This window comes from Astyanax mexicanus, chromosome 6 (assembly GCF_023375975.1).
Source record: "Astyanax mexicanus isolate ESR-SI-001 chromosome 6, AstMex3_surface, whole genome shotgun sequence".
NCBI lineage: Eukaryota > Metazoa > Chordata > Actinopteri > Characiformes > Acestrorhamphidae > Astyanax > Astyanax mexicanus.
Window position 1 is genome coordinate 32423760 of NC_064413.1, and position 13221 is coordinate 32436980.

General features: G+C 35.0%; 1 protein-coding gene and 2 long non-coding RNA genes across 12 annotated transcripts in view; 1 reads left to right on the top strand and 2 right to left on the bottom strand.

The window, feature by feature from the left end:
- Positions 1-177: 177 nt before the first annotated feature.
- LOC125802493 (uncharacterized) lies at positions 178-1754 on the top strand. 2 transcript variants are annotated; one of them, XR_007439627.1, is made up of 2 exons: positions 178-360; positions 1576-1754. It is a non-coding gene; the product is annotated as an uncharacterized LOC125802493 (long non-coding RNA). The 2 variants fall into 2 exon arrangements; XR_007439626.1 differs by lacking the exon at positions 178-360 and adding an exon at positions 1344-1431.
- A 654-nt stretch (positions 1755-2408) lies between these two features.
- LOC125802494 (uncharacterized) lies at positions 2409-8833 on the bottom strand. The gene is made up of 2 exons (XR_007439628.1): positions 8653-8833; positions 2409-3623 (listed from the first exon to the last, which is right to left on the bottom strand). It is a non-coding gene; the product is annotated as an uncharacterized LOC125802494 (long non-coding RNA).
- A 1921-nt stretch (positions 8834-10754) lies between these two features.
- The window catches only part of phactr4b (phosphatase and actin regulator 4b), a 51421-nt gene continuing 48954 nt past the window's right edge, over positions 10755-13221 (bottom strand). For all 9 annotated transcript variants that reach the window (XM_022673684.2, XM_022673685.2, XM_022673682.2 and 6 more), the window contains one exon: positions 10755-12324. In XM_022673684.2, coding sequence (XP_022529405.2) covers positions 12309-12324 — 16 coding nt within the window. In that variant the 3' untranslated portion in view covers positions 10755-12308. The remainder of the gene's footprint in view (positions 12325-13221) is intronic.

Here is a 13221-nt window from a genome sequence, read left to right on the forward strand (position 1 = left end):
TATTGAGGAGACAGGGCACTGACCGCTCTGTGTCTCTTAACCAATCGTGGAGCCGGTTCAAGGAGAAAGTCCCGCCTTTCAGGAGAAACAGCCAATCAGCTTGCAAAGGAGGGTCAGTGGGGGAAGTTCAGGCAGCTAGTCGGAGCTGCTGATGTTAAAACAGATCTGGATAAACGGCTCTCACTAAAAACCAGGGGTTTCGTGCATGACGTATTTTTGGGGGCGGAGTTGTGGGAAGGCTGTTGTCGTAAGGGGAGGGACTTGAATAGGGTCAAGGAGCATGCGCAGAGAGGAACCCGCACAATTCAAAAGGCTGGTGTGAATCTGCTGCCGAAAAAAGAAACCGCTGGAGCAAGAAAGGTACAGTATAAGCTTTAAAACACATTGTTTGTGAAATAAAAAATGCACGTAACGAATACAATTATTAAAATCTAGGAAGAACAGTGTTTATTTATGGTGCTGTGTAATATCTGAGGCTCAATTCCATTTATTTATCAATGTAAAGCTCCAAAACGCCCCAAAGTTAGCTTTGCTGAACAATATTATTGAATGTACAGCAGTGTTGGGGCATCTGAATCTTAAATTACACCTAATTTAGTTCGATTGAGGTGACCATATCTGTTTAGTATCTTGCTTACATACCTGGTTGGTCTGGGGGGATTTCATGTTAGTTTAGTTCAATCTGATTTATATATATCTGGTATCCAAATACCTGGTTGGTCTGGCGGGTATTTCATGTCAGTGCAGTTTAATCTGATTTATATATATATCTGGTATCCAAATACCTGGATGTTGTGGCGGGTATTTCATGTTAGTATAGTTTAATCTGATTTATATATATATCTGGTATCCAAATACCTGGATGTTGTGGCGGGTATTTCATGTTAGTATAGTTTAATCTGATTTATATATATCTGGTATCCAAATACCTGGTTGGTCTGGCGGGTATTTCATGTCAGTGTAGTTTAATCTGATTTATATATATCTGGTATCCAAATACCTGGATGGTCTGGCGGGTATTTCATGTCAGTATAGTTTAATCTGATTTATATATATCTGGTATCCAAATACCTGGATGGTCTGGCGGGTATTTCATGTTAGTATAGTTTAATCTGATTTATATATATATCTGGTATCCAAATACCTGGATGGTCTGGCGGGTATTTCATGTTAGTATAGTTTAATCTGATTTATATATATATGGTATCCAAATACCTGGTTGGTCTGGCAGGTATTTCATGTTAGTTTAGTTTAATCTGATTTATATATATCTGGTATCCAAATACCTGGATGTTGTGGCGGGTATTTCATGTTAGTTTAGTTTAATCAGATTTATATATATCTGGTATCCAAATACCTGGATGTTGTGGCAGGTATTTCATGTTAGTTTAGTTTAATCTGATTTATTTCACTGCTACTGCTTCTAAATGGGTACAAATGAAGATAATTTTGGTTTCTGTATATATTTTGAGTTATTTGGTTGTCACAGATTTTAAATGCAAAAATAAGGTCAGAAAACATACATTTAAAATCTGACATGTTATCAATTGTTTTAATTATTGCTTGATTTTTTAGATTGCCTGTGACTGATGCAACAAGTGGTTCCACCATTCATGTGTCGGAAACTCACCTGAAGAGGAGGAGTTCCTTTGCCCTTTGTGCAAGATATAAGACAGCCCCTACCAACTAACTCATCCGCTGACCCTGCTTTTAAATGTCATTGCTACCACTGTTTTCCAACAACTCTAATCAGACTTCTTTTTCATTTTATGTTAAAAAAAAACACACCTTAAAGATGTATGTTATAACTTTATTGTAGACTTTGTCACCTGAGGTTGTTTATTTTTTAAAGACAATACCTTTTATAGTTTCCATCAATTACAGTTTGCTAATTCAACTATTTATTTTGACACAGCACATGCTAACCCTCACTTGCTGAGACTAAAGAATGTAAATGAACTTTGTGCCCTTTTTAGATAGAAAAAGCTGGAAAATATGTTCCGCAACGAAACTACATTTAGGTCAATATAATGTTCTCTTTTTGTATACTTCAGAATTTAATACATTTGCTATTTGAGTTTAGAAACAATATGCTCATAAACATACTTTTATTGTTAACATTGTTTTCATGCCTTATATCTAGATTGTATTAAATCCCATACATCTGACACAGAGGCAAACTATGTTCCGACTCAGGATAACTGTAGTCCCAGTGTAAAGAGTTAATGCATGAAAAAATAATTATATAAAACAATGAAAGTGTATCCAATAAAAAAAATAAATAAATACATTTTGGCTAATGTGGTCTCAAACTGAATGTTGTATTATTTTCTACTATATTACACAATATAAATATTAACCAACGATAATCAACCTCTTATGCAAAAATAGTCACTTTATTCACCCAGTTAAAAGAAAGACACTTTATTTTAAACATTTTACATGTGCACTATCAAACATCAAAAGTACTGTGTACAAAAATTATTACTTGAAGTTAGCTATAGAGTGTACAGGGCCACCTCAAATAATTGTAATATCTTTGAAAAGTTACTTTATTTTAGTAATTTGGTTAAAAATGTGAAACTCATTATATAGATGTATTAAACACAGTGATCTATTTTAAGCATTTATTTATTTTATTGTTGATGATTATGAAGCTTACAGCCAATGAAAACCCAAAAATCAGTGCATCAGAAAATTAGAATATTATTTAAAACCAATTGGTACTTTCTGCAGTGTGGGCAGTGTGCCAAGTCCTGCTGGAAAATGAAATCTTCATCTTCATAAAAGCTGTCAGCAGAGGGAAGCATGAAGTGTTGTAATATTTTGTGGGAAAACAAAACTGCACTGACTTTAGACTTGATAATAAAACACAGTTGATCAACACCAGCAGATGACAGACATGTCTCTCCAAACCATCACTGATTGGTGGAAACTTCACACTAGACCTCATGCAGTTTGGACTGTGTGTCTCTCCACTCTTCCTCCAGACTCCTCTCCCTTGATTTCCAAATAAAATGTAAAATTTACTGATGATCAGTGATGGTTGGAGAGACATGTCTGTCATCTGCTGGTGTTGATCCACTGTGTTTTATTATCAAGTCTAAAGTCGGTGCAGTTTTGTTTCCCCCCAAAATCTTACAGCACTTCATGCTTCTTCCCTCTGCTGACAACTTTTATGGAGATGCAGATTTCATTTTCCAGCAGGACTTGGCACACTTCCCACACTGCAGAAAGTACCAATTGGTCTTATATAATATTCTAATTTTCTGATTCACTGATTTTTAGGTTTTCATTTCACACGCTTAAAATATAGATCACTTTGTGTGTAATATATCTTTATAATATACGAGTTTCACATTTTTAACTGAATTACTGAAATAGTAACTTTGTGAGATGGCCCTGTACATTGCAGTCTAAGGTTTACGATGCAGCAAGTTTTTCACTTGCAATAAAGACTAGTATTCGGTTACTGTGGAGCTGGTATCAGAATTAAGAGGAAAAACTGCATGGACATTTTACCAACTTTTCTCTAAAAGACAAGAAGGCACTTGAGTGTGTTCTTGACAGTACAGAAGAAGTTCTGATGGATCTTCATGATTGACTGTTCACACGATCGCCACCTAGAAAAAAATATATACATTTATTTATCACAAAGAAATTCAACAATAACAAGATTTATGACTTATTTGGGGAAAAATCATAGTAAATAAATATAGATTACTACAAAATCACAGTTTTAAACAAAATACACAGATTTTACAACTAACAGAGTAAATGTACCCTGAATATCAGGACCAGTACAAAGAGTAACACAGGCTATTGAGGAATATGAATAAAGTTATTAGCACTATAGAGTGCATGAACATGAAAACGATATAAGATACATATCCTGCACATGAAATACCCACCAGACCAACCAGGTATTTGGATACCAGATATATATAAATCAGATTAAACTGCACTGACATGAAATACCCGCCACAACATCCAGGTATTTGGACACCAGATATATATAAATCTGATTAAACTAAACTAACATGAAATACCTGCCAGACCAACCAGGTATTTGGATACCAGATATATATATAAATCAGATTAAACTGCACTGACATGAAATACCCGCCACAACATCCAGGTATTTGGACACCAGATATATATAAATCAGATTAAACTACACTGACATGAAATACCCGCCAGACCAACCAGGTATTTGGATACCAGATATATATAAATCAGTTTAAACTGCACTGACATGAAATACCCGCCAGACCAACCAGGTATTTGGATACCAGATATATATAAATCAGATTAAACTATACTAACATGAAATACCTGCCAGACCATCCAGGTATTTGGATACCAGATATATATAAATCAGATTAAACTAAACTAACATGAAATACCTGCCAGACCATCCAGGTATTTGGATACCAGATATATATAAATCAGATTAAACTATACTAACATGAAATACCCGCCAGACCATCCAGGTATTTGGACACCAGATATATATAAATCAGATTAAACTACACTGACATGAAATACCCGCCAGACCAACCAGGTATTTGGATACCAGATATATATAAATCAGTTTAAACTGCACTGACATGAAATACCCGCCAGACCAACCAGGTATTTGGATACCAGATATATATAAATCAGATTAAACTGCACTGACATGAAATACCCGCCACAACATCCAGGTATTTGGACACCAGATATATATAAATCAGATTAAACTAAACTAACATGAAATACCCGCCACAACATCCAGGTATTTGGATACCAGATATATATATAAATCAGATTAAACTATACTAACATGAAATACCCGCCACAACATCCAGGTATTTGGATACCAGATATATATAAATCAGATTAAACTGCACTGACATGAAATACCCGCCACAACATCCAGGTATTTGGATACCAGATATATATATAAATCAGATTAAACTATACTAATATGAAATACCTGCCAGACCATCCAGGTATTTGGATACCAGATATATATAAATCAGATTAAACTATACTAACATGAAATACCCGCCAGACCATCCAGGTATTTGGATACCAGATATATATAAATCAGATTAAACTATACTAACATGAAATACCCGCCAGACCATCCAGGTATTTGGATACCAGATATATATAAATCAGATTAAACTACACTGACATGAAATACCCGCCAGACCATCCCGGTATTTGGATACCAGATATATATAAAACAGGTTAAACTGCACTGACATGAAATACCCGCCAGACCAACCAGGTATTTGGATACCAGATATATATAAATCAGATTAAACTGCACTGACATGAAATACCCGCCACAACATCCAGGTATTTGGACACCAGATATATATAAATCAGATTAAACTAAACTAACATGAAATACCCGCCACAACATCCAGGTATTTGGATACCAGATATATATATAAATCAGATTAAACTATACTAACATGAAATACCCGCCACAACATCCAGGTATTTGGATACCAGATATATATAAATCAGATTAAACTGCACTGACATGAAATACCCGCCACAACATCCAGGTATTTGGATACCAGATATATATTAATCAGATTAAACTGCACTGACATGAAATACCCGCCAGACCAACCAGGTATTTGGATACCAGATATATATAAATCAGATTGAACTAAACTAACATGAAATACCCGCCAGACCAACCAGGTATTTGGATACCATATATATATAAATCAGATTAAACTATACTAACATGAAATACCTGCCAGACCATCCAGGTATTTGGATACCAGATATATATAAATCAGATTAAACTGCACTGACATGAAATACCCGCCACAACATCCAGGTATTTGGATACCAGATATATATTAATCAGATTAAACTGCACTGACATGAAATACCCGCCAGACCAACCAGGTATTTGGATACCAGATATATATAAAACAGGTTAAACTGCACTGACATGAAATACCCGCCAGACCAACCAGGTATTTGGATACCAGATATATATAAATCAGATTGAACTAAACTAACATGAAATACCCGCCAGACCAACCAGGTATTTGGATACCATATATATATGAATCAGATTAAACTGCACTGACATGAAATACCCGCCACAACATCCAGGTATTTGGACACCAGATATATATAAATCAGATTAAACTAAACTAACATGAAATACCCGCCAGACCAACCAGGTATTTGGATACCAGATATATATATAAATCAGATTAAACTACACTGACATGAAATACCCGCCAGACCATCCCGGTATTTGGATACCAGATATATATAAATCAGATTAAACTGCACTGACATGAAATACCCGCCACAACATCCAGGTATTTGGACACCAGATATATATAAATCAGATTAAACTAAACTAACATGAAATACCCGCCACAACATCCAGGTATTTGGATACCAGATATATATATAAATCAGATTAAACTATACTAACATGAAATACCCGCCACAACATCCAGGTATTTGGATACCAGATATATATAAATCAGATTAAACTGCACTGACATGAAATACCCGCCACAACATCCAGGTATTTGGATACCAGATATATATTAATCAGATTAAACTGCACTGACATGAAATACCCGCCAGACCAACCAGGTATTTGGATACCAGATATATATAAAACAGGTTAAACTGCACTGACATGAAATACCCGCCAGACCAACCAGGTATTTGGATACCAGATATATATAAATCAGATTAAACTAAACTAACATGAAATACCTGCCAGACCATCCAGGTATTTGGATACCAGATATATATAAATCAGATTAAACTATACTAACATGAAATACCCGCCAGACCATCCAGGTATTTGGATACCAGATATATATAAAACAGGTTAAACTGCACTGACATGAAATACCCGCCAGACCAACCAGGTATTTGGATACCAGATATATATAAATCAGATTAAACTGCACTGACATGAAATACCCGCCACAACATCCAGGTATTTGGACACCAGATATATATAAATCAGATTAAACTAAACTAACATGAAATACCCGCCACAACATCCAGGTATTTGGATACCAGATATATATAAATCAGATTAAACTAAACTAACATGAAATACCCGCCACAACATCCAGGTATTTGGATACCAGATATATATAAATCAGATTAAACTGCACTGACATGAAATACCCGCCACAACATCCAGGTATTTGGATACCAGATATATATTAATCAGATTAAACTGCACTGACATGAAATACCCGCCAGACCAACCAGGTATTTGGATACCAGATATATATAAAACAGGTTAAACTGCACTGACATGAAATACCCGCCAGACCAACCAGGTATTTGGATACCAGATATATATAAATCAGATTGAACTAAACTAACATGAAATACCCGCCAGACCAACCAGGTATTTGGATACCATATATATATAAATCAGATTAAACTATACTAACATGAAATACCTGCCAGACCATCCAGGTATTTGGATACCAGATATATATAAATCAGATTAAACTATACTAACATGAAATACCCGCCAGACCATCCAGGTATTTGGATACCAGATATATATAAATCAGATTAAACTATACTAACATGAAATACCCGCCAGACCATCCAGGTATTTGGATACCAGATATATATAAATCAGATTAAACTGCACTGACATGAAATACCCGCCACAACATCCAGGTATTTGGATACCAGATATATATTAATCAGATTAAACTGCACTGACATGAAATACCCGCCAGACCAACCAGGTATTTGGATACCAGATATATATAAAACAGGTTAAACTGCACTGACATGAAATACCCGCCAGACCAACCAGGTATTTGGATACCAGATATATATAAATCAGATTGAACTAAACTAACATGAAATACCCGCCAGACCAACCAGGTATTTGGATACCATATATATATGAATCAGATTAAACTGCACTGACATGAAATACCCGCCACAACATCCAGGTATTTGGACACCAGATATATATAAATCAGATTAAACTAAACTAACATGAAATACCCGCCAGACCAACCAGGTATTTGGATACCAGATATATATATAAATCAGATTAAACTACACTGACATGAAATACCCGCCAGACCATCCCGGTATTTGGATACCAGATATATATAAAACAGATATATATATAACAGATATATATATAAATCAGATTAAACTATACTAACATGAAATACCCGCCACAACATCCAGGTATTTGGATACCAGATATATATAAATCAGATTAAACTGCACTGACATGAAATACCCGCCAGACCAACCAGGTATTTGGATACCAGATATATATAAATCAGATTGAACTAAACTAACATGAAATCCCCCCAGACCAACCAGGTATGTAAGCAAGATACTAAACAGATATGGTCACCTCAATCGAACTAAATTAGGTGTAATTTAAGATTCAGATGCCCCAACACTGCTGTACATTCAATAATATTGTTCAGCAAAGCTAACTTTGGGGCGTTTTGGAGCTTTACATTGATAAATAAATGGAATTGAGCCTCAGATATTACACAGCACCATAAATAAACACTGTTCTTCCTAGATTTTAATAATTGTATTCGTTACGTGCATTTTTTATTTCACAAACAATGTGTTTTAAAGCTTATACTGTACCTTTCTTGCTCCAGCGGTTTCTTTTTTCGGCAGCAGATTCACACCAGCCTTTTGAATTGTGCGGGTTCCTCTCTGCGCATGCTCCTTGACCCTATTCAAGTCCCTCCCCTTACGACAACAGCCTTCCCACAACTCCGCCCCCAAAAATACGTCATGCACGAAACCCCTGGTTTTTAGTGAGAGCCCTGGATAAACAGCGATTTTTCTAAAAGAAAGGTAACGGTTGGCTAATCATGTAAACTGTGATGAGATTTTTCTGAAAGCTGCTTAAAAATACTCGTCTCCGAAATAAAACACACAGATTAAACCTTTTAAAATAAAAAAAATACAGCTTGTGACTCAGTTTAACTAGAAATGTGGAGAGGACCGAAATTACCTGAACTGATCAGGGGTGGAGTGATCAAAAGAAAGAAGTATTAATTAAAAAATATTAATTGTGTAGGCCCCTTAGGACTAATTTTAGTAAAAGCTCATGATACTATTTTTAGGTCACCTACAGTCATTTTGCAGAATTTGTGCACCCCTTGTTCAATTTTAAATCTATTATATAAATAAAAAATATATTATATAAAAGAGTGCATTTATGCCAAAAAATACATGAAATCTTAACTTTTTTTTAAATATCTAGAAAAGGGTTTTTAATTTGGCTGTATTAAAGAATGACATATGTAGGAATGTCCACAACATTTCAGATCCTGGTAATCTAATTGTAGTGTGTAAATGGTTCACATGTGGTTATTTTAGATTTTCTGTAAACCTGTCTTAAAATGTAAGGGATACTGAACCTTCGTTGGGCTGGTGGGACGACTTTAAGCGGACTGAGGAAAATATCCCTTATTTTAAAATCTAAAACTTGACAGGTATGATTTACCAGTGAGTAAATATATTTGGTCACACAGCACTACAGGTGATTATAAACACTCTGCACTTTACCCACCAACACTTTCTCTTTAATTAATTTGTCACATAATATTTATATTTATAATTATTTGGATTCATATTATATATGTAATGTAACCCTCTGTAAATGTATAGTTTAAACGTTGATGCATAGTAAATAAAAAAAAAAAGCATTGTGTATATATTCTTTTTATTTGGTTTAATTGTGTTTTTTACTCCCAGGTGGACTATACGCACACTTAATCCACTTTTTAATTCCCTGTACAAAGTCTTAGTTTGCCAATAAACAATTGTATCAAAGGCGGTGTTACAATAATGTTCTACACAACAGCAGCAAAAAAAAAAAAAAAAAAAAAAAAAAAATATATATATATATATATATATATATATATATATATATATATATATATATATATATATATATATATATATATATATATATATCCACTTGGGAGTAAAAAACACAATTAAACCAAATAACCTCACAGAATGGTTTTATGAACAGTGTCAGCATGTACTAACCAAGGTTGGGGGTTTCCCATAAGGTTCATAGCACCAAGATGATATTTGGATGGTCAAGGGAACTTCACACTTAACTCTATCTCTCTCCATGTTAAGATCTTAATGTTCTTAATGCTAAGAGGCTTTAGGGAAACTGGACCCAGTTTTTTTTATAAAACAGGAAGAAATGAAGCTTTCCCTTTCCAATATGTCACCACAAGTTCTCCTGATCACCACCGCTGGACTTGCACAAATATGCATTTTTTTTCTCTGACAGTTGTCCCAAATGTGAGTAGCTTCTCCCTTTCTGTTTTTCACACTTCATAACTGACCAATTTTGGGTATAGTTAGTATGAGTAATTAGTATAAAAGTAGTATAATAGTTTAAGGGCCACACCCTTAAAATTCTGATTTGATTAGGTGGGCCATATGTTTGTGTCCCCTGCTCAGAAAATACTCTGTGAAATTGTCCTTTTAATGATTAACCGAATAATGCTGAACAATTACATTTATCAGAGTATTGGGCTGTTAAGAGTTGACTAAGTCATACAATATGTCTCTCGTGAATGTTCCCATGCTGATTTAGGCTAATGTAAAATGCAATTCATCATCATGATCCACTATTCAGTTTGTGTTTCTCATTTCCATTGATATTCCATTGATTATATTTATATATGAAAAAAAGACAAAAAGAGCAGAAATAAACTCTTCATAAGCATTTTAATTTAGATTTATAGATGACAACTAAACAGAAAAATAGTCAGTTTCTAAAAGTTCACAAATAATCAAAAACTGTAACATAAAATGAGCTGCAATGCACCAGTAACATGGAACAGGTACATTATGGTGAACCCGTTCTGGTAGTGTTGAATAGTATGTGAATGAGTTGTGAAGTTGTGCTTAAAAAAATACCAACCTATTTAACCTTCAGGATATTTTAAATGTTCCAAAATAATAGGAAGACAAGATATACACAACAGTCAGTTTAATCTAGAGAGTAGTTCTGTACAGCAGAATAGGTTCTAGTGTTCTACTGGCCATAGACGTTAAAAAAAAGAAAGAAGAAAAGGAGAAAACAAAGAATAGTGTTCCTGCCGAAATGATTTCCCTGTCAACCATTACGCTATAAAAAAAAAATATTCATAGTGAGTTATCAATACTTGCTTTCGCAACAACTTTCTTAAAAAAAGAAAAAAAAAAAAGTATAATTTATTCTTATTTAGTATGCAGTCATATCTTTTAAAAACACAATCTAGATGCTGTTCTTCAAATGAAATGATTTAACTCATGTATTAAAAGAGTTTAAAATATTATGTATTGTGGTAATGTTTAAATTAAAATCATGAAGTGAAATGTTTAAAATCTAAAACTCATGTGCTGGAAAAAATAAAATAAAAACAAATTAAAACAAAAACAAACTACTGAGGAAAGAGAAGTCCATCTTCTTCCCCTTCCCCTTCTGTAACAGTGAGCTCCAAAAGAAGCGCAAGTCTCAAGTCTCGGTAAGAGAGGCATGAAAAGGTGGCCACTTCACACAAATTCAACATTACATCATAAAATCTTGTGCATTACAGTTTCTAATTATTACTTTCCAATGAATGAATTTAAGAGAAAATTACAGCAATCTATACACACATACACAAATACACAAATATCCTCATGGTCACCCATGCAGGGTCCATCTGTGCACACGTCTGCTCGGCCACCCTCAGTAACAAACATTTATTATTACTGTATTTATTATTGTCACCAGCATTCTTATCACTATTATTTGTTAAGGTTGTTACATTTCCCTAAAAGGAAATAGAGTGTGTAATACCAAGCATGAGCAAAAAAAAAAAGGCCACTCTAGACCATCCCTTCTCCTCCGAGGGCAGAGTGATGTCAGCAGAGGGGATCGGTTACTGAGGAGCGAGTCCCCTGAATGATGTCTCCTGATGGCACACACTCTGTAGACCCCTCAGAGAGTCCTTCATCGGCTCTCGGACTTGGCACATATCTGTCTCCCTTTAGTTTCTGGGAGAAATACTGCATTTGTCCTCCAGTGCTCAGCCCACACCTTCACCCTATTTACACAAGGGCCGAGGACTGAGGAGAAGAAGTTCTCGATTTGTTCCAGGTATCTGTACAGTACATTCACTGAAAGGCAGTCTGTCAGGGAGCACCAACACCCAGAGGCTCCTCACTGAATACACAACAGTTTCTCTCCCTGCAGCGCGCACTGAAGTGCTTCACTTTCCAGACAATGGAGAATGTTAAGGACGATGGAATCTAAAAAAAAGTACAAAAAATAGAATATGAAAGACATGTAGAAGCATCTATACACCATAGAAATAGAAATCTATTCAGACATGTTCATTCATAGTTTCTTCTGAAATCACAGGCATTAAGAAGTGTATCCTACTCTTGTTAAAGTAACTGTCTCTACTGTCCAGTGATTGATTTCTACTAGATTTTGGAGCATCATTGAGACGAAGATTTGATAGCATTCAGAGACAAGAGAGTTAATTAGGCTAGGATATTAGGCTAAGTTCACATTACAAGCCACTTTGCTTAAATACAATTTTTTGCTCAGATTGGATTTGACAGTTTACATTCACAAATGTAAGTGAGCTGTATTTGTGTGTAATGTGAGCGAATCTGTCTCTGAAATTGATGTGTATAAAATGTTCCCTTCTTCACATACAACAAAAAAACTCATTTGAGAGACGACTTGTAGCTTTATAAAGGGAAATAGATGAGTTAGCAGCTCATATTGTGGAGCATCTTTTGCTTGAGAGGAGAGCAAACAGCTGGTCTAAAGTTCATGCTCAGGACGAGGAGGAGAAAAAAGGGCAGGCGGTTTGCTTTTGCTGTTTTTGCAGCTAAAGCTGCACAGCAGCACCAAGAGATGTGTGAGTTCGAGAAAGAAGCACATAGCGCATGCGCAAAAAGATGCATGAATTCCATTAATTTCACTGTTCATTCATGTTGCATCTCCATAGATCGGATACGCATCTGATTAAGAACCACATATAAATGTAACTCAAATCTGAGTTCGAAATCGAACCTGGCTTGTTCACACAGCCATGAAAAAATCAGATCTGAGCCACATTGAGCAAAAAAAAAAAACAATCGGATTTGAGTCACTTTAGCCTGGTACTGTAAGCGTAGTCTTAGATTATTAGC